At 40.7% G+C, this 17792-nt stretch overlaps 1 protein-coding gene across 1 annotated transcript; it reads left to right on the forward strand.

Annotated features, from left to right (window-relative positions):
* Positions 1-230: 230 nt before the first annotated feature.
* On the forward strand, positions 231-17792 carry xpc (xeroderma pigmentosum, complementation group C). The gene is made up of 14 exons (XM_030056162.1): positions 231-530; positions 2900-3181; positions 3340-3448; positions 4341-4425; positions 4584-4741; positions 5407-5527; positions 5632-5721; positions 7114-8028; positions 9527-9687; positions 11923-12004; positions 13022-13153; positions 14075-14244; positions 16142-16235; positions 17164-17792. The coding sequence occupies exons 1-14, from the start codon at positions 422-424 to the stop codon at positions 17509-17511; spliced, it is 2856 nt and encodes a 951-aa protein (XP_029912022.1). The 5' UTR covers positions 231-421; the 3' UTR covers positions 17512-17792.

Raw genomic sequence — 17792 nt, forward strand, 5'->3', positions numbered from 1 at the left:
TCTGTTACAATCTGATCCACCCTTTCTTATTCATTATTGATTACTTATTGATTATTGATACGTAACTGAAATGACCGACCGAGTACTTTACTCATGTATAAAGTGATATATTTTTGAGGCCGCAACAAGAGTCAAGACTTAAAATAAAGAGAGAAGTTAACTAAAGTTTTCTTGGAAGGGAACGCTTCCGGCAGCGCGGAGGCGGAAGTGACGTCACGGCGCAGCCCAAAACAAGCATGGCGGCGCAGTTTCCCAGTGTTATGAAAGCCTGTGTGTGAAATGTTGGATAACGCGGCGCCTTCCCTGCTCTTACACAACACCATGCGGACAGGGGAGACACTTCCGCTGGCCGGCTAGCAGCAGCCGTGGGCAGAGGAGAAAACAAAACGCATTTTCATTCAGAAAAGAGGCAGAAGACGCCATGGCGAAGCGGAAAGAGAGTGCAGAGACTGAGGCCGACACCAAGAAGCTGCGGCAGGGGGCAAAGGCCAAGAGCAGGGCGGCGAGACCCAGAGCCAGGAGGGAGCCAGGTAGGAGAGGCTGCACCTGCACAGATGCTGTCCCCAAAAACATGACAAAGTTAGTGATTAAAACCATAAAATAATCAAACAAGCGACATTTGTGTCTCTTGCAATGCATGGGGCAAGTTTGCAGCCGGTTAAACTGAAAAACAAACCCAAAAGTCGAGTCGTCAGTGTTTTATTATGCTATTTTTCCTCTGTGCAATAGATAGTGATGAGTCTAAAATGAATTAAATTTAAAAAAGTGAAGCAGGAACAAGCAAAGAGGATGCATCATGTCTGTCCTGAAACCTGCACCTTTTTTCTTTTTTTTCTTTTTTTTGTCAGGTTGGATAAAGTTTTAATTATCTAAATTCATAATGCAAAATGTATTGTAAAAAAAAAAAGTGATGAGAAGATGTGTTTAGACGGTGAAGAAAGCTCAAACAATAATGCCCGGTTTACAAACATCGTTTATTTTTACATAACCATCATCTGTGCTGGGAAGTGCTGTTGTTTGTTGACATGTGTGGCTTCCTGCTTCACCTTCTCACAGAGTCAGGGTCTGAGCTGGGACTTTGAACTGGTTTCAGTGTCTTACTGGTGCCAGGTGCAGCGGCCGCCTGATCTGCTTGGTTACTGGAGTGGATCTGCATGAACATCTGTGCTCCACTTTACTGCCGTCAGGCGCCGTAGTTTGGAAAATGTAGACTGAGGAGTGTGTTGAAGTGAAGGATCTGACAGTGTTTTCATGTGTTCTCTCTGATCTTATTTTAGGCATTTAACTGTTTTTGTCCAGAGAAGCTTAAATAAATGCAAAAGTATAAAAACTAGGGCTGGGACGATGTGTTTATCTCCCACAATCACGATACATGGGTGGTTTCGATATGTATTGCGATTCAATATTATGATTTATTGCGATTTTTGTTTCTTGAATCCGCCTCTAGTTTGTGTCTGTAAAGTTTGATGAGGCTGTGATTATCCCAGAGGTCACTATAGGTAATTTTACAGTGACGTCCAGTTTGGAAAAATGCTCTGACTGCAGTGAAATGGCTGCTATGGGGGCGAACAACTGCGTGGGATTAGCAGAAGGTGGGCATGTCTGCAAAGGGGAGAGCCATGGCTGCCCAGAGAACCCATTTTCATTCATACATCTGGAGGTCAGAGGTCAAGGGACTCGTTTGCCAGATTTTCCCTCGCCAAAATTTAGCCTGGCAATATGTACTCCCTTTGCCAAGAACCTAGTATGACATGTTCAGTACCAACGGATTCCTTATGTTGTCTAGTTTCATACCAGTATTTTTACTTTAAATCAATTCAGCAAATTAAAAATTGATTAGAAAAACATAAAAAAAGAATCGTGATACTTAAGTGAATTGATTTTTTTCCCCCCACCCCTAATAAACCCCTAAGAGTTCCTGACATGGCATTTTTAATCATGAATAGCCTATATCATTATGAGTATAGTTGTTGTAGCTTGTTGTAATACTTTTCAATTACATGAGACAATGTCTTTAAAAAAGCATAACGAGGTTGAGATGATTTGTAGCTACATTTGATCTCACATCAGTATCTTTAGTGCCAGTTTTTCTCCAGATTAACACGACATGATCGATAAACCCTGTCAGCCACCTCGACGTCACTCTGTTTGTTGTAGGTTAAGTGAAGAGGATTGACATATTAATGATTTTACCTCCATCTATTGGTGTGAGAAGCTCCGATGATTTAGCTTTGTTTGCACTGGTTTGCAGTATAGAATGTGGTGTAAGGACATAAAGACATAAGGAAGTTCATTGTCATTGTAATTTCTACAACAAAATTGAGTTTGACACTCTCATAAAAGCAGCAAGGCACAAGATTAAAAGATTAAATGTGCACACAAGATAAGACAATTAGTAAAAGCAACGACAATAAATAAAATGCAAAATAAATAAAAGCAAAGGGCAGTATACAGTGCAGTTTAAATATTGCATCTGTAGTAAATTGTATTGCACCATTTTTCCTTTAGTCTTTGTCATAAGAGGCTGTCGTGTCGAGGCTGGTAAAGGTTTCTCAGATTTGTTTGTTTACAGAGGGGAGGGGTATATTGATTTTCTATCAATAATTGTGATGTAAGATTAGGTATCATACAGGATTTTGGACATTGTGATGTTGTGATATGACACAAGTGTTGTCTTTTCCTGATTGCAGTAAACAGATGCAGTTTTCTGATCTTATTGGACTGATAGCTGTTCTGTTATTTTCCTCTACCTGCTTGGTCATCATATCCCCATTACTAATGACTGTTAAGCACAAATCTCACAGCAAGAAGGTTCGGTGAAAGCTAAATTAACTCAGTCCTAATCCAGACTCGACGACTGCAGCTGAAAGCATTCCCGTCTCTCTGCCTGTCCTCCCAGGGAACGGCATCGCAGAGGAAGAGGAGAAGCTGGAGAGGAAGGTCAAACCCAAAGTGCGTTCCTCCTCCAAGCCAGCGGGCGTCCCCGCGGCCCTCGTCTCCAGTAAGTACTTCCACTCACCAGTGAAGGAGGAGGAAGAGTCCGATGATGATGACTTTGACGACTTTGACTTGGTGACCACACCACCGCCCGCTGTTAAAGCGGAGGCCGTGAAGAAGACAGTGAAGGAGGAGGAAGAGGATGAAGATGAGAGCGAGGAGGACGACTGGGAGGAAGTGGAAGGTAAGAGAAGGATGAAGAGGAAGCGGTATCAGTGTGTGAAGCCACGTCCTTCAGCTTATTTTGAACTTCACATGCATGCAGGGAAAAAACTGTGTGTGTGTGTGTGTGTGCGTGCGTGCGTGCGTGGGTGCGTGCGTGCGTGCGTGTGTGTGTTTCAGAGCTGGCTGAGCCTCTGGGTCCAGTTGAACCACCAGAACCCGTCCTGCCCTCTCAGCCGGTGGAGATCGAGATCGAGACTCCAGACATCATGCATAAGAGACAGAGAAGGTGCGTGTGTGTGCGTGTGTGTGTGTGCGTGTGTGTGTCCGCATGCATGTACAGTATAAGGAGAGTTTTCTGTAGCTGTGTTAGTGCCTATTTAGTTGCTATTTCATGGTGTTCTCCTAACAGATCTAATAAAGTCTTTATGAAATATTACGTATGAGTACAAGTATGAGAGTTCCTCCTTTTCACCAAGAAAGTAAATCTTCACTGATTTCGCACTTTTTTAACAGCACATTAAAAAATGAACAGAGAAGACAAATAGATCCTAAGTCTTCAATAATGGAAAGGCAGGAGCGATCACCTTTAATCAGCTGCGTTCTCTGAGAAATAGTCTTTTCTAGCTTTTTTTTTTTTTTTTTTTTTTTTTTTTTACAGATTTTTGTTCATTTGCTGTAGGTAAATATGTAAAAAAAATTAGTAGCACTGAAACATCTTACATCTTCTACAAATATCTTGTATTTGCCAAGTGAAACCTGCACGACGCAGCCTGAATAACAGACAGTGTGATTAGGAATTTAGATTAAGATTTACCTTTACTGAGGGAGAAGTTCAAAGTGACACAGCAACAGTCGCAGTAAATTGACATCACAGCCGGATATACAATAAAAAGGTATGAATAGGAAATTGAACAGGAATAGGACACAATACATCTAAACACATGTGCAGTGTCTCTGTGTACATACTATATTATGCAATTTATTCAGGCTTTGACAGTTATTTATATTTTTATTATATGTACACAAAACGCATCAGTGTCAGGTCCAATAGGTATGTGTCAATATGCTTTTATTTTATTTTATGATTATTTAAATGTCGGTGCAGACATTATAGAAATGTTATCTGCCGACTTTAATCTCCAGCAGCTACTAATTAATGACCACTCCTGATTGGCCAGGGAGAAGAGGAAGGCGGAGTTTGAGGCGTACCTGAGGCGAATGGTGAACCGCTTCAACAAGGACCTGCTGATGGACACACACAAGGTGTCAAAAACACACACACACACACACACGCACACACACGCTCTCACACCAGGGTGATGTGGTTAAAGGGGAAAGTTCAAGCTCCTGCAATGTTTTATGAAACTAGTGCAAGGTGGTAAATATTTACCCGTTACTGGCTGTTGATTGGTCGCCTGCAGGTCCACCTGATGTGCCTGATAGCCAATGGGATGTTCCGGAACCGCGTGTGCAGCGAACCGGACCTGCTGGCCGTCACGCTGTCGCTGCTGCCCGTCCACTTCACCAAGGTGGCCAAGGGGCGCATCGACCAAAACTACCTGTCTGGACTGCTCAAATGGTGTGTGTGTGTGTGTGTGTATCTGTGTGTGTGTATGTGTCTATGTCAGGGTGTTTAAAATAAGAGTGTTTTTTATTTAATTTTCAGCTGTAAGTTGTCACTCAGCAGTTTGACACGATATTGCTTCATGTAATCAGACATCAAGTATCATCTTATCTAATGTTATCTCCATGTCAAGGTTATTATCGTTCACTAAAACTGAATTTAAAAACTATAACTAATATTGTTGTGTACTTACAAAACTAGCTAAAATAAAGTAAAAATATGCAGAAAATGTCTTTAGTTTTAGTTTGATCCATTTGGTGAAATGTGTGAGCAGAACCACAAGGAGGCGTTGGTGCTGATGTTTACTGAGACTGGGACGTCGACATGACTGGGAGTGTTGGCTCTGGGTTGGAGTAGCTTATTAAATATTGCGCCTGACAAATATTACCCATATTGTAATGATAATTAATAAAACAAAACTAAAGCTAATACTGAAACTAGTAAAAACTCAACTAAAACTCAACATTTTTAAACAATAAAAGTTAAACTGAAACAAGCAAACACACTTTGGAAACTAACTGGACCTAAAGTGAATTGAAAGCAAAAAATAAAACAAAAAAATAGAAATAATAATAATAAACCTTATCCATGCTCGTTTTTCCCTCGTTCCTCCCCTCCAGGTTCGGAGCCACGTTCACCCTGAACCCCAGCCTTCCCTGCGAGGAGCGCCCGGACCTCAGGGCGCTGCTGGAGAGACGGCTGGCCAGCCTGTCGGCCAAGAACCACCAGGAGATGACGCACGTTAGTATTTCCACGAGGCCCGTCTGCATCCCCGTAACGTCGTCGTCACTGTTCCCGACATTTCTGAAACGTAACGCCGCGCCTGTGCATTTTTCTCCCTGCAGCTCTTCCTGTTGGTGCTGAGGTCTCTGCAGCTCTTCTGCCGCCTGGTTCTCTCCCTGCAGCCGGTTTCTCTCAAGCTCCCACCGGCCAAGGTGACGACCCCGCCGCTCGACTCATTCATATGGAAACCGCTTTAATGTCACCGCTTACATTTCCCATGCACTGGGAGCTCTGTTTGTAACCCGACGTGTGTAAATGTCACCACCTGGATGAGCTCACACTCCAGCGAGAAGAACAATCCAGGCGTCTCTTCTGAGGAGTCTGGATGCTTCCTGTTATAAAATGTCATACGGTTACATGCAGTATTGATGTGGCGTTCAGTAATTAATATTAATATTGGTCAAAGAGGGAAGCTGTCAGTTTCATCTGGAATTAGGACACCGCGGGTTAATTCGACCTTTATTTAAGTCTTAAGGGATCCTTGTAGTTCAACAAACAAATAACAACAGAACAGGATTAAACAGTTACACCAAAGAGTGGAATATTTTTTTAATCATGGTTTTAAACTGACCTATAGGTACCATTGTGTTATGTTTTAATGTGTGTTTAATGTGTGTGTGTGTGCAGCACAAAAACTAAAAGCAGGTTACCCAAATTTAGTGTTTGCACATGGGACTTTGAGCGTTAGCTGATCACTTAAGCGAAGCGCTAAATGATGACTATTGGACCGATTTGATAAGGAAGTGATATAAAGTTTAAGATGTTTAAGGGCTTTATAAATAAATGTAAAACAAATGCCTATAAGTTTTACCATAAGAGACGGCCAACCTTTTCATACAAGACGCAGTGATGAGTAGAACAGCTGGCACAGGTGATAAATCTCAGGGTGGAGTGATAATCTGCAGCCACACCACAGGTACACAGGGATATTCTGTTAATTGGTTTTATTAATAGCAGCGGTTTCATGGTATCAAAGGTTCATGTTAAACCTTGAGTTTGGCCAACAGCCGCGTTACTTCGTCCACCTGAATTATGCTTCAGAGCAAATAACTTTTTTTTTTATCAGCTCTAATCCTTTGCTCTTTGTTTTGACCACTACTTTGAACAAAGTCATTATCATTGTCTATTAGTTATGAGTGATATGGTTTAAATCAATATCATGATACTTAAAAGGAATAGTTTTGATATTGTTATATATGACAATATGTCTCATCCATGTAGAATCATATGTTAAAAAATAAAAATAACATTCATGCATTGAAACAAATGGTAGTCTTAGGTGTGATGTCAAACAAAAATTCAAATTCAAATAATATTGCTCGAAATATCTCATGCTTGAGTCTTTAAATAAAAATAGTTATCATCGGTTTAGACATCAAAAGTGTCTCACATTTTACCAGAATCACCATGTATTCACAGTCTGATTCAACTGAAAGATTATTTTTTATTTATTCATTTATTTGTTATTTTCCTCACATTATACCACATGAATTCATGTGTTTACAAACATGATTTTTTCTGATTTTCTGAATGTCTCTGCTCAGGGAAAAGGGGCGAAACCCACCGCTGAGCCCCAAGGAAAGACCCAGACCGGCCAGGAAGCCTCCAGGAGCAGCCCGCCTGAGCCCAAAGTGTCCCCTGGCACCAAGAGACCCGCTGGAGAGGGAGGAGCCAAGGGAGGAAGAGGAGGAAAGAAAGCTAAGAAGAAGGAGGTAAAAGAGGAAGACGAGGAGGAGGAGGTGGAGAAGAGCGCAAAGGCAGGAGGGCAGAAACCGAAGAACGCCAAACGTCGCAGCGTCGCTTCGAAAGTCAGCTACAAGGAGGAGAGCAACAGCGAGGGGGATGAGGAGGAGGCGGGAGGGCTGAGCGAGGAAGAGTTTCAGGCGAGCGGTGAGGAGGAGAGCGAGGACTCAGAGGGCGGGGCCAAATCCAGGAGGGGGAAGAACGGGAAAGGAAAGAGCAAAGCCAAAACGAGCAGCAAAAATGGCAGCAACACGGCTCCAAAGAGAAGGAGCGGCGGAGGGAAAAAGAAGGCGAAGAACGACGAGGAGGAGGATGAGGAGTGGGAGGGGGAGGAAGGAGGTGATGAGGAAGAAGAAGAAGGAGGAGGAGGAGGAGGGACGAGCAAAGGAACAAAGCGAAGGAGCGGGAGGAAGCGAGACGGGCCGGGGGCGGACGAGTGGCTGGAGGTGTATCTGGACAAAAGCTCCTGCTGGGTGTGTGTGGACGTGGAGCACGGCGTCGGGCTGCCGCTGCTCTGCTCCCAGAATGCAACGGCGCCGGTGACGTACGTGGTGTCGGTGGACGGCGACGGGTTCCTGAAGGACCTGGGCAGGAAGTACGACCCCACCTGGATGACGTCGTCCAGGAAGAGACGAGTGGACGACGACTGGTGGGAGGAGACGCTGGAGCCCTTCCTGGGACCCGAAGACGAGAGGGACATGAAGGAGGACAAAGAGGTGAGACACACACACACACACACACACACACACCGTCACACCAAGGTTATTATCATTAACAAAAACTAACAAAATAACAAAAACCAGATGTGAAAAATCTGAAACAAAAGTAAAAATTAGGCTTTACAAAAAAAAAGAAAACAATAACTAACTGAAGCTGTATATTGTCTTTACAAAATAACTAAAATAAACTAAGTATAGAAATAGGTTTAGTTTTCATCATTTTCAGTTTACTTGGTTGTTCATCGGTCCTAAGTAAACTAAACAAACAAACCCACTTTAAAACAAATTCAAACCAAGCAGAATCTGAAAACAAAAGGTCAAAATGAAATAAAAATTCAAACACAAAGCTATAACAAAGCTGATGTAGCTCTTGGCCTACATTTTGATTATTGCACTTATGGACTCGTGCAAGAAATAGCATTTACGCTGACTTTATTAGGTTGTTTTTTGTTTTGTTTTGTTTTGTTTTTGCACTAAATGCTAAAGCAGATGGACAAGGGGGTAGGACTAGAAAAGTTTTTTGAACTTCTTCTTATCCCTTTTGGACATTTAATATTTTGATGTTTGGGTGACACATTGACATTAGGCAGATGTACTGTTTTTCAAGCGGATAAAGCTTTGTTGCTTGTTGATTACAGTTTGTTTTTTTTCTTGGTTGTTATTGTTTTTGTTTTATTTGTTGGTAGACTTTATTTCTTACTCTGCCTTGACTCTGTTTTATTTTGTTTTAACATGTTCAATAAAACTGTTTGATTGATTGATTGACTATAATAGCCTCGCCCCACACTCGTCCTTGTCAGTTTAGTTGGTTGTTCATCTGTCCTAAGTGAATAGATTTTTTAAAAAAAACAAAAAAACAAAGACATTTTCAAAAAATAAAAAGTAAACTAAACAAACAAACCCACTTTAAAACAAATTAAAACCGAGCAGAATCTGAAAACAAAAAGTCAAAATGAAATAAAAATAAAAACACAAAGCTCTCATAGCCTTGCCCCACACTCGTCTTAACCAGGGGCGGATCTAGACAAATATTCATGGGGTGGCAAGGGGGTGGCATGGAGACTTTAAGGGGTGGCAGAAATATATACGCTGATTTAATACCAAACGATCACATATATCAGTATTTGCTTGGAAAACCCCCAAATGAGGATATTTTAACTCAAAAACATTCTATTATTGTGGTACATGAGTAAAGCATTGAATAGAAAACCAAAAGGTGGCATTAGAAATATTTATTTATTTATTTATTTATTTATTTATTTATTTATCAACCCCTTAAATAGTGGGAGTGTCATCTTTTGCTGCATTTACTTGCACTCAGACATTTGAGTCTCATAACAGCGAGTTTCCGAACAGCCACAATTAAAAAATAAATAAATAAATTGTCTGAAATTGGGGTGGCAACTAGGGTGGCAAGGCATTTTTCTAGGGTGGCAGCTGCCACTCCCTAGAACCGCCTATGGTCCTAACGCCATGTCCCTCTGGCTCGCCTTAGCTCCATGCCAAGCTGCTGGACAAGCCTCTGCCGACCTCCATAGCCGAGTACAAGAACCATCCTCTGTACGCCCTGACGAGACACCTGCTGAAGTACGAGGCCCTGTACCCCGCCACCGCCGCCGTCCTGGGATACTGCAGGGGCGAGCCGGTCTACTCCAGGTGAGCCGCACGTCAGTCACACATCCGTTAGTGGAGATTAAAACACCATGTAAGGCTTTCATTTGTGTCCACTGTCCTCAATCTCCTCGTTTTTACTTGATTTTATAAAACTACAACATAAAATGTGAATGTGGTTAAAATTTAATGTTTAATATGAAGTCGGTGTTGTATCGCCTGTCTAAATAGACTGTGGTTGTACACCTAAAGGACCAGACAGGTGATTTTAAGTATTCTCCTCATTTCATTCATTCACTGGTTTGTTTAAATAAGCGGCAGTCTACAGTAAATGTATTGCAGCAGATGTGGCACAATGCAAATTTCCATCTGTTGTCTCTGGGGTGTGTGTACAATGCAAATATAACAACAACAACATGACTTATAAAATGACAGTTCCAGATGAATAGGTACACCTGCAGGAAAGGTGTGAGAGATGTTATCAGACCGTAATGACAACATCACTGTTTGTCTTACAGCCCTTTTTTTTAAACACCACTTTTAAACTGATTAACACCCTAAAACATTTGTTAATATTTGTAGTCATCGTATTCCTGCTTTCTCGCTGTAATTGGGGAAAATGCGGTTTGAGGACATTTTTCTCAAGCAACATTTTATCGAACAGTTTAGTAAACACACACTGGTCACAAACAAAAGCTTTTCAAAGCTCAGTAAGTTGTATTGATTTGATTTGATTTGATTTGATTTTCTTTTATTTAAGTGCCATGCTTCATTTTCAGAAGCCCAGCCTATATGGACTTACAAGACACTGCTGTACACATTACAAACCATGCTCAAACATACAACAACAAAACAAAAACAACAACAAAAAATACGCATTAGAATAAATCAGTAATACAAAGTCAAATCCAAATCCAGGCACTTCCAAAATATGCCCCTCAGGTTATGCATTAATTAAACAAAATATGCTGCCTTCTGTTCCAGGCCTTAGAAATAAAATTTGCAGTCTTAAATACTTCAGTAACTGCAATCATAATTCACCCATTTTTTTACATTTTGCATTTTGCATTGCTGCTATGGCTAACAGAGTCATCACCATTCATAAACCAACAGAGCTGATAAGTGACGGTGTAAGGTAAATGTTAAATTGTCCCCGGGGGGCTATTTTCCCTGGCGGAGGGAGCGTTTCACTCCACCCTGATTTCAAGTCGTCAAAACGCAACAGTGCTGCTGCTTTTAGGAAAACTCATGTGGAGGACTTCGTTACGGTGATGGAAACCTGGTGTGAAGAAATTTTGAAGTCTCTGAAAGTTAATTTTCATATCGTAGTGAAATGAATGGAAACCAACGGCTGGAGGAAAGGGAGGAAAAGTCATGTGGCAGTTTGAAAATACGACAGCTTTCTTTGAGGAAAGATTAGCAGAGACATGAAGTTTATACATTTCTTAGATATTAGGCTAAACATGCAAGATCACTGGCATGGTGAGGTCTCTTAAGTGGCCAGCTGGTGGCGCTGTTTGACTAGTTTAAGTGTTGCACTCAGACCTGTAATGTGCCACATGTGTAAAACTACAACTGCTACTGAGTGTGGTGATATGATATGTGCTACATATGTGTTTTCTTTTGTTACATAGGGTTGACTTGTTAATGAACCTCTGCAATAGAGAATTATATTTATTTTTTTCTTAGGAGTTTTGAGCCGGCTACCTTTTTGCATGACGCCAGGATAAAACAATGAGAGGGCACCCAGAGAGTGTGAAAAAAAAAAAAAATTAAAGTTGCATTGATTTCCTGGCCTTGATCGCTGTTAATTTCATGGTTATAGATTTTAAATAAAAAGCTAAAAAGTCTAATGGCTAATTTCTTAAATCCTATAGTTGCTGTGTTTGCTGTTTGATTTTTGTTAATGGTTGTTTTATTGTTTTATCAGGTTTTTTAAATGTAACTTTAGGTTTCTTAGAAAAATGCACTCCAAATTAATCACACATCACACCATATCACAAGATACACTAATATTCTAACTCTTGCATGTGTAACTATAGAAATTGTATCAACAAAATGGGAAAAAAAGAATAATTTTGATGTTGTACAGTAAGTACATGATAGTTAATAATGAAATAAAGAGAAGATGTCAGGTTGGGTGGCAGCGTGGAGGATATTTTCCCTGCTGAAGTGTCTCTGAGCAACATGCTGACTCCTTAAGGATCCCGACCAGCTCTGACCTCTGACCTCTGACCTCGGGAGGGTTTGGATGAATAAAGTTGTGTCCCCTGTCCGCAGAGACTGTGTCCACACGCTGCACTCCAGAGACACATGGCTGAAAGAGGCTCGCACCGTCAGGCTGGGAGAGGAGCCGTACAAAGTGAGAGACTCGCTGTTTCTTTTTTTTGTTGTTGTGCCCTCCTTTCTTTCTCTTTTCTTCCCTTTTTCTTTCTTTCTTTCAGCTGTTGCTCCCTCTGTCTCTGCTTCTCTTTGACCGTCTCTGTCTCTCTCTTTCTCTTACTTCTCTTATCTCTGTCCTGTCTTCCATGCTCTCTAAGTTCATTTCTGTGTTGTTACTTGGCATGACTCAGATATGACCAGTTAAATTTATGTTATGTCAAAAAGGAGGAAACAAAAACAGAAGCTATTGTTAATTTCACCCACATTAAGACCACATCACGAGATAAAAATAAAGTTTTTGCAATCACAGTGCACGCTTTGATTATCCTGCATGACCTGATTCTAAGGTTATTATTTTTTAACGAAAGCTAACAAAATAACAACATTTCGGTGTGAAAAAACTTTTTTTTTTTTTTAACTCAAATAAAAATGAAAAGAAGCCTTTTCCAAAAATAGATAACTAACTGAAGCTGTGTTGTACACTTACAAAACTAAGTAAAATAAACTAAAATTCTAGAGAACATGTCTTTAGTTTTGCATCTTTGTCATTTTATTTCATACATAAGGCTAGTCCCGTTTGGGATTACTTTAAATATGACTGTCTCTCAGATTAGATTAAGTGCCTTGCAGTGGAAAGTGTTAAAATCGGTGGAATTCCATGAATCTGAAAGTCCATTGCAACAAAACTAAACTAGAACTAACACTGAAACTTGTAAAAAATTAAACTAAAACTCATCATTTAAAAAAAATAAAAATAATAAAAACTAAACTAGCAAACCCACTTTAAAAAATTAAAAAAAAAAAAATTCTGTGCTGGTTTTGCAGCCCATTTCCTTCTCCCACCTGTTTGGGAGAAGGCAGGTCAGACCACAGTGTAAAGCTGTGAGTTTGGTGGTTGTATGAACTTCAATGACATTGTTTTATTTATTTATCCGTGGGTGAGCTCTTCCCTCAGCAGTGTGTGTGATGGTAATCTGTCTCTGTTTGTGTCTGTCAGATGGTGAGAGGTTTTTCTAATCGATCCCGGAAGGCGAGGATGATGTCGGAGCAGAAGGACGAGAAGGACCTGCCGCTGTTTGGAGAATGGCAGACCGAGGAGTACCAGCCGCCAGTCGCCGTGGACGGGAAGGTACAGGAGACATCTGGTGTGTGTGTGTGTGTGTGTGTGTGTGTGTGTGTGTGTGTGTGTGTGTGTGTGTGTGTGTGTGTGTGTGTGTGTGTGTCAAAAAGCCACCAGCAAATCACAGCAGTGCTCTTTAGACAGTCAAAAACCTGCTGCATTCATTCGCAGGTGTTCAAGGTAAGTGAAACAGATGAGCTCTGTATTAATAAAAAAGCATATTAGGCATAGAAAAATTTAGATAAAATAGATAAAAGTACTTTAAATCATATTTTTTATCATCTAAAGGTGCACTTGTGGAAAATTGTAGAGGGCTGATTGTTGATTTAGGGTTGATCAGTTGAGTCTAAAGGTTAATCAGTTCTGAGCTGATTTGCATTGTGGCACTAATTTTTCATAGATAAAGGTATTTTAAAGGTGTAGGTATAGATAAGGGTATATTAAAGTATACTGCAGGTCAATAAATTATACCTAGGCGGAAATTGTGATGTTGTGGCAGGAGGTAGCAATGGGACCCAACAAAGAAAAAATGGATGTAATGAAAAAAAATACACAAGAACAGAGTAAATGGGAGTTTCATAAACTTGATAATATCAACACTAGAACTACTGTTTTTTTTGTGTGTGTGTGCAGAGTTCTGCAAAATATGAAATATATGCAGTAGGAAATGGGTGACACATTTTTTAAATACTATTATATATGAATCAAATATACAAGATGCATTATATTTATATGAACATGTCTGCAGATTTGAAAGCCACAGTTGTATACAGGAGTGCAAGGCAAAGTACACAATTGTGTTTTAGAAAATCTGCATTGTTTGTTCTCTGCAGGGCTCCTGCAACCAAACCAGAGAAAATACACATGCAGAGGTTCATCGGCAGTTTCACTGACTATTTTTCACCTGTAGTTTCTGTCTGTTGCCTTCAGGTTCCCCGGAACGACTACGGTAACGTCTACCTGTTCAAGCCCTGCATGTTACCGGTGGGCTGCGTTCACCTGCGGCTGCCCAACCTGCACCGCGTGGCCAGGAAGCTCGACCTCGACGCTGCACCCGCCGTCACCGGCTTCGACTTCCACGGAGGATACTCGCACGCCGTGTAAGACTAAAATATGAAGAGCCTGTTCATTCATTCTGAATTAACAACAAAAACCTTCAGTGACATAATAATAATAATAATAATAAAACTTTATTTGTATAGCACCTTTCATACAAGAATTGCAGCTCAGAGTGCTTCACAATAAAAAGAAGAACATTTGAAAACACATTAAATAAAACATTAAAAAGAATAAAACAGCACAGGGTGGAATTAAAAAGAAAAGGCTAAAAATTGAAATAAAATTTGAAATAAAACAAAAGATGCAAATAAAACAATAAAAGACAACTGTGGAATAAAATAGGAGCTAGTTAAAAGACATAGACAGTACATATACATAGACAGTGCCCACAGACCAATCAGACCCCGGCATTTACAAAACAACAAAAAAAATCCCGAGCCCTTAAAGACCGGCAGTAGAATCCAACATGAAATCCAGGAACTTTACTGCACATTAAAGAGAAACTAAACCCTGAAACCCAAATCTCTGTGAATCCTGCTTATGGTGCCACTGAGCACAACAGGTGGTGACGTCACCTGCCACCAAAGACCAGGCGCCCCACTTTTCACCACTAGAGGTCAGACTTCACAAGGATGTGGGTTTCCGGTTTAGCTGCTCTTTAAGGTAAACTTTGAAATGAAGTTTTTCTTTTTGTTTGTTTATCCCTAAGGTGTCTGATGCTGTTGAATATATTTATTATTGCATGCACCCCTGTTTAGTGTTTGTTTATAATATTAAGGGTTTCATTTCTTTAGTTTGCTTTGACTCATGCACCTTGGAAAACCTGCAAGATTGCCATGTCGGCAACTACGTCCATTCATTACAGTTTTCTTGGTTGATTGTTATTTGCCTTGTAAAAATATGTCAGGTAAAATCAGTCGATATGAAACAGATAAAAGTTGCACCTTAAGCAATATTTGCACCAGAAATGGATTCAAAACGTTGCTTTATAAATTCTACTTATGCAGTTATTTTTCATGTTGCGAGGGAAGACAGAAAATACACCAGAGCAAAATAAAATTAATGGCTGAAATTAACAACAACAAAACAAAACACAGGATTAACATTATAAGGGCAGCTCTGACTTCATCACAATACAGAAAGCATTTTGCATCACAGTTTTTACTGACATGGCAGATTTCACACAAAATGAAAAACTATGATCATTTCTGCAATCATTAAAAAAATTACTTCACATGCTCGGGTGATATTCATCCCATGTGAATAGCTCATGAAGCCAGGCCAAGCCACCGCTCTCCATCATTTTTAGGCAGATTACAGACGTGTATTATCCTGTGTAAATTGGTCATTGACATTACAGATGTCCTGTGATAACAACTGCAAATCAGACATGTTCTGAAAACTAATCCCATCCGAAAAGGGGCTTAACACTAATCCTGCTTTTAATATGCCCAGCAACAGCTTCTATTAAAGCTTGACCAGCCAGCACATCACTTCTGGTATGGCATCAATTTTAATATAGCATTAATATAACAAATAAGGCATGGGGTTTAATGTGATCTGTATGCATAATGCAGATATTCAGACATCAAGGCAGAGGAGCAAATTGTTATTGGTGCTTGTTTTAAAGCATTTGGAGTGGCAGATGGGTGGGGTTTAATACATTAGTGAAAATCCAATACTGTTAGGTAAGCCAATTGTGGAAAAGTATACTAAGCTGACTTTAAAATACACTCCTATGACTGTCTTAACTCTATGGGACTGCAGCGCCTGTATTGTTCAGTGTGGCATCTGCTGTTCCGCCGCAGAAGGAAACAATAAGAATTATTTGCAAACATCATATGATCCGGGTCAAAAAGGAGAAGTAACTTTTTGTCTTATGTTTCAAAAAAAAAAAAAATCTCATCTGTAGTGTGTGTGTGTTTGTGTTTGTTCCAGGACTGATGGGTACATTGTGTGTGAGGAGCATGAGGAGCTTCTCAGAGCCGCCTGGGTGGAGGAGCAGGAGGTCCAGAAACAGAAGGAGAAAGAGGTATGTGTGTGTGTGTGTGTGTGTGTGTGTGTGTGTGTGTGTGTGTGTGTGTGTGTGTGTTAAACATGAGCTTAACATGAGCTTTAGTATAAATTGTGAGACAAAATGCAGTTTATTTGGAGTGTAACTACAGCTTTTGGGCTGCAGTGTGAGCTCTGCACGATTATGGCTGAAAAGATAATCCTGATTATTTGCTCTGCATGATGATCGTGATAATTGAAGCAATAATCTGCAACATTTTCATACAAAAATGTCCATTTTGCTGTCTCCTATCAGTGATTCAGCGTACAGCCGGTGCATGTAAGATTTTACACTTGCAGCTCTAAGCACTCAGTGTGTGGTAGCTCTGTCAAAGTGGCTTGCAGGAAGTGATGTCTTTTACATTTCTGGCATATTTGGAATCAAAAGAAAAACTGGGTCAATAGCATCAACAAACAAAGAAAAGAGCTCCACCTACAGAAACTCAGACTCAATCAACAGAAAATCCAAGGGGTTAGATGATGTCACGGCCGCCCACGCTGATTGATTGATTGACAGGTGACCTCTGGAAAATGCAGTGCGGGAACGCCTCAACAATGAGCGCAAAGCACCGAAGACATCACCATAATCAAAACAAAAAATAAAGAAGAATCATGCAGATTATCACTTGCGGTCATTGATTTGGCTCATAAATTGATGAACACCTTGAGTGCAGTACACATTCTGCAAAAATAAAATGTTTACAAAATTATTGATTATAATGCTTAACGTGTGATTATAGAACTTATTTTATCTTATTTTTAAAATCAAAGCCAGATCAGCTGTCAAAGCCCTTTCAACCCACAGCTGTAGGAAATTATAGTTAGTATATAATTATAGTTAGTATAGTTATAGTTAATTAAGTACAAAAACACAGCACCACCAACTACTTTTTTCTTCTGTTGTACAGAAACAAGAGAAGAGGGCAATCGCCAACTGGACTCTCCTGGTGAAGGGTCTTCTGATCAGAGAGCGGCTCCAGCGGCGCTACGGCAAGAAGAACCAGGGTCCCGGCGGGCTGATTCACACCCAGGACAGAGAGGGCGCCGGCGCGCTGTCGTCGGATGAGGAGGCGGGTGAGGGGGGTGGAGCACCTGGAGCTAAGACAGCAGCTGAAACTCTGGCCATGTCCTGGCCCCAGAACAGACAGGACGAACAACAAGAGGATGGAAAGAGCGCCAGCGGACTGAAGAAGAAGACGACCAAACGCGAGAAGAGAGGGCAGGAGAAACACTTGTTCCCCTTTGAGAAAGTATGATATCGGAGATCAAAAAAAAAAAAGCAAAAGCTTGGCGCAAGACTAATGTGTTTGTGCTCGGTGTGAAGGCAAACATCTCCTGTTCAAAGGCTTGTTCACATGCCAGACGTTGTGGAAGCGGCTCCAAAGCTCTGCAGCACTTGGGTTCAGTTCAGTCACAGGTTCAAACAGGCCCAGGGAAACCAAGAGCTTGATTACACAATCACTTAGAGTTTGAAAAAAAAAAAAAAAAAAAAAAAGACAACTCGATTAACTGTTTCTTGCAACTGATATTTACTTTG

The sequence above is a fragment of the Myripristis murdjan genome, chromosome 7, assembly GCF_902150065.1.
Source record: "Myripristis murdjan chromosome 7, fMyrMur1.1, whole genome shotgun sequence".
NCBI classification, from domain to species: domain Eukaryota; kingdom Metazoa; phylum Chordata; class Actinopteri; order Holocentriformes; family Holocentridae; genus Myripristis; species Myripristis murdjan.

Excerpts from the sequence above, each read along its gene's own strand:
- xpc (XM_030056162.1), top strand. The coding sequence starts at position 422 with ATGGCGAAGCGGAAAGAGAGTGCAGAGACTGAGGCCGACACCAAGAAG. Across the intron at positions 3,449-4,340 it reads ATGCATAAGAGACAGAGAAG|GGAGAAGAGGAAGGCGGAGT; the intron begins GTGCGTGTGTGT and ends CTGATTGGCCAG. Across the intron at positions 12,005-13,021 it reads TGGGAGAGGAGCCGTACAAA|ATGGTGAGAGGTTTTTCTAA; the intron begins GTGAGAGACTCG and ends TGTGTCTGTCAG.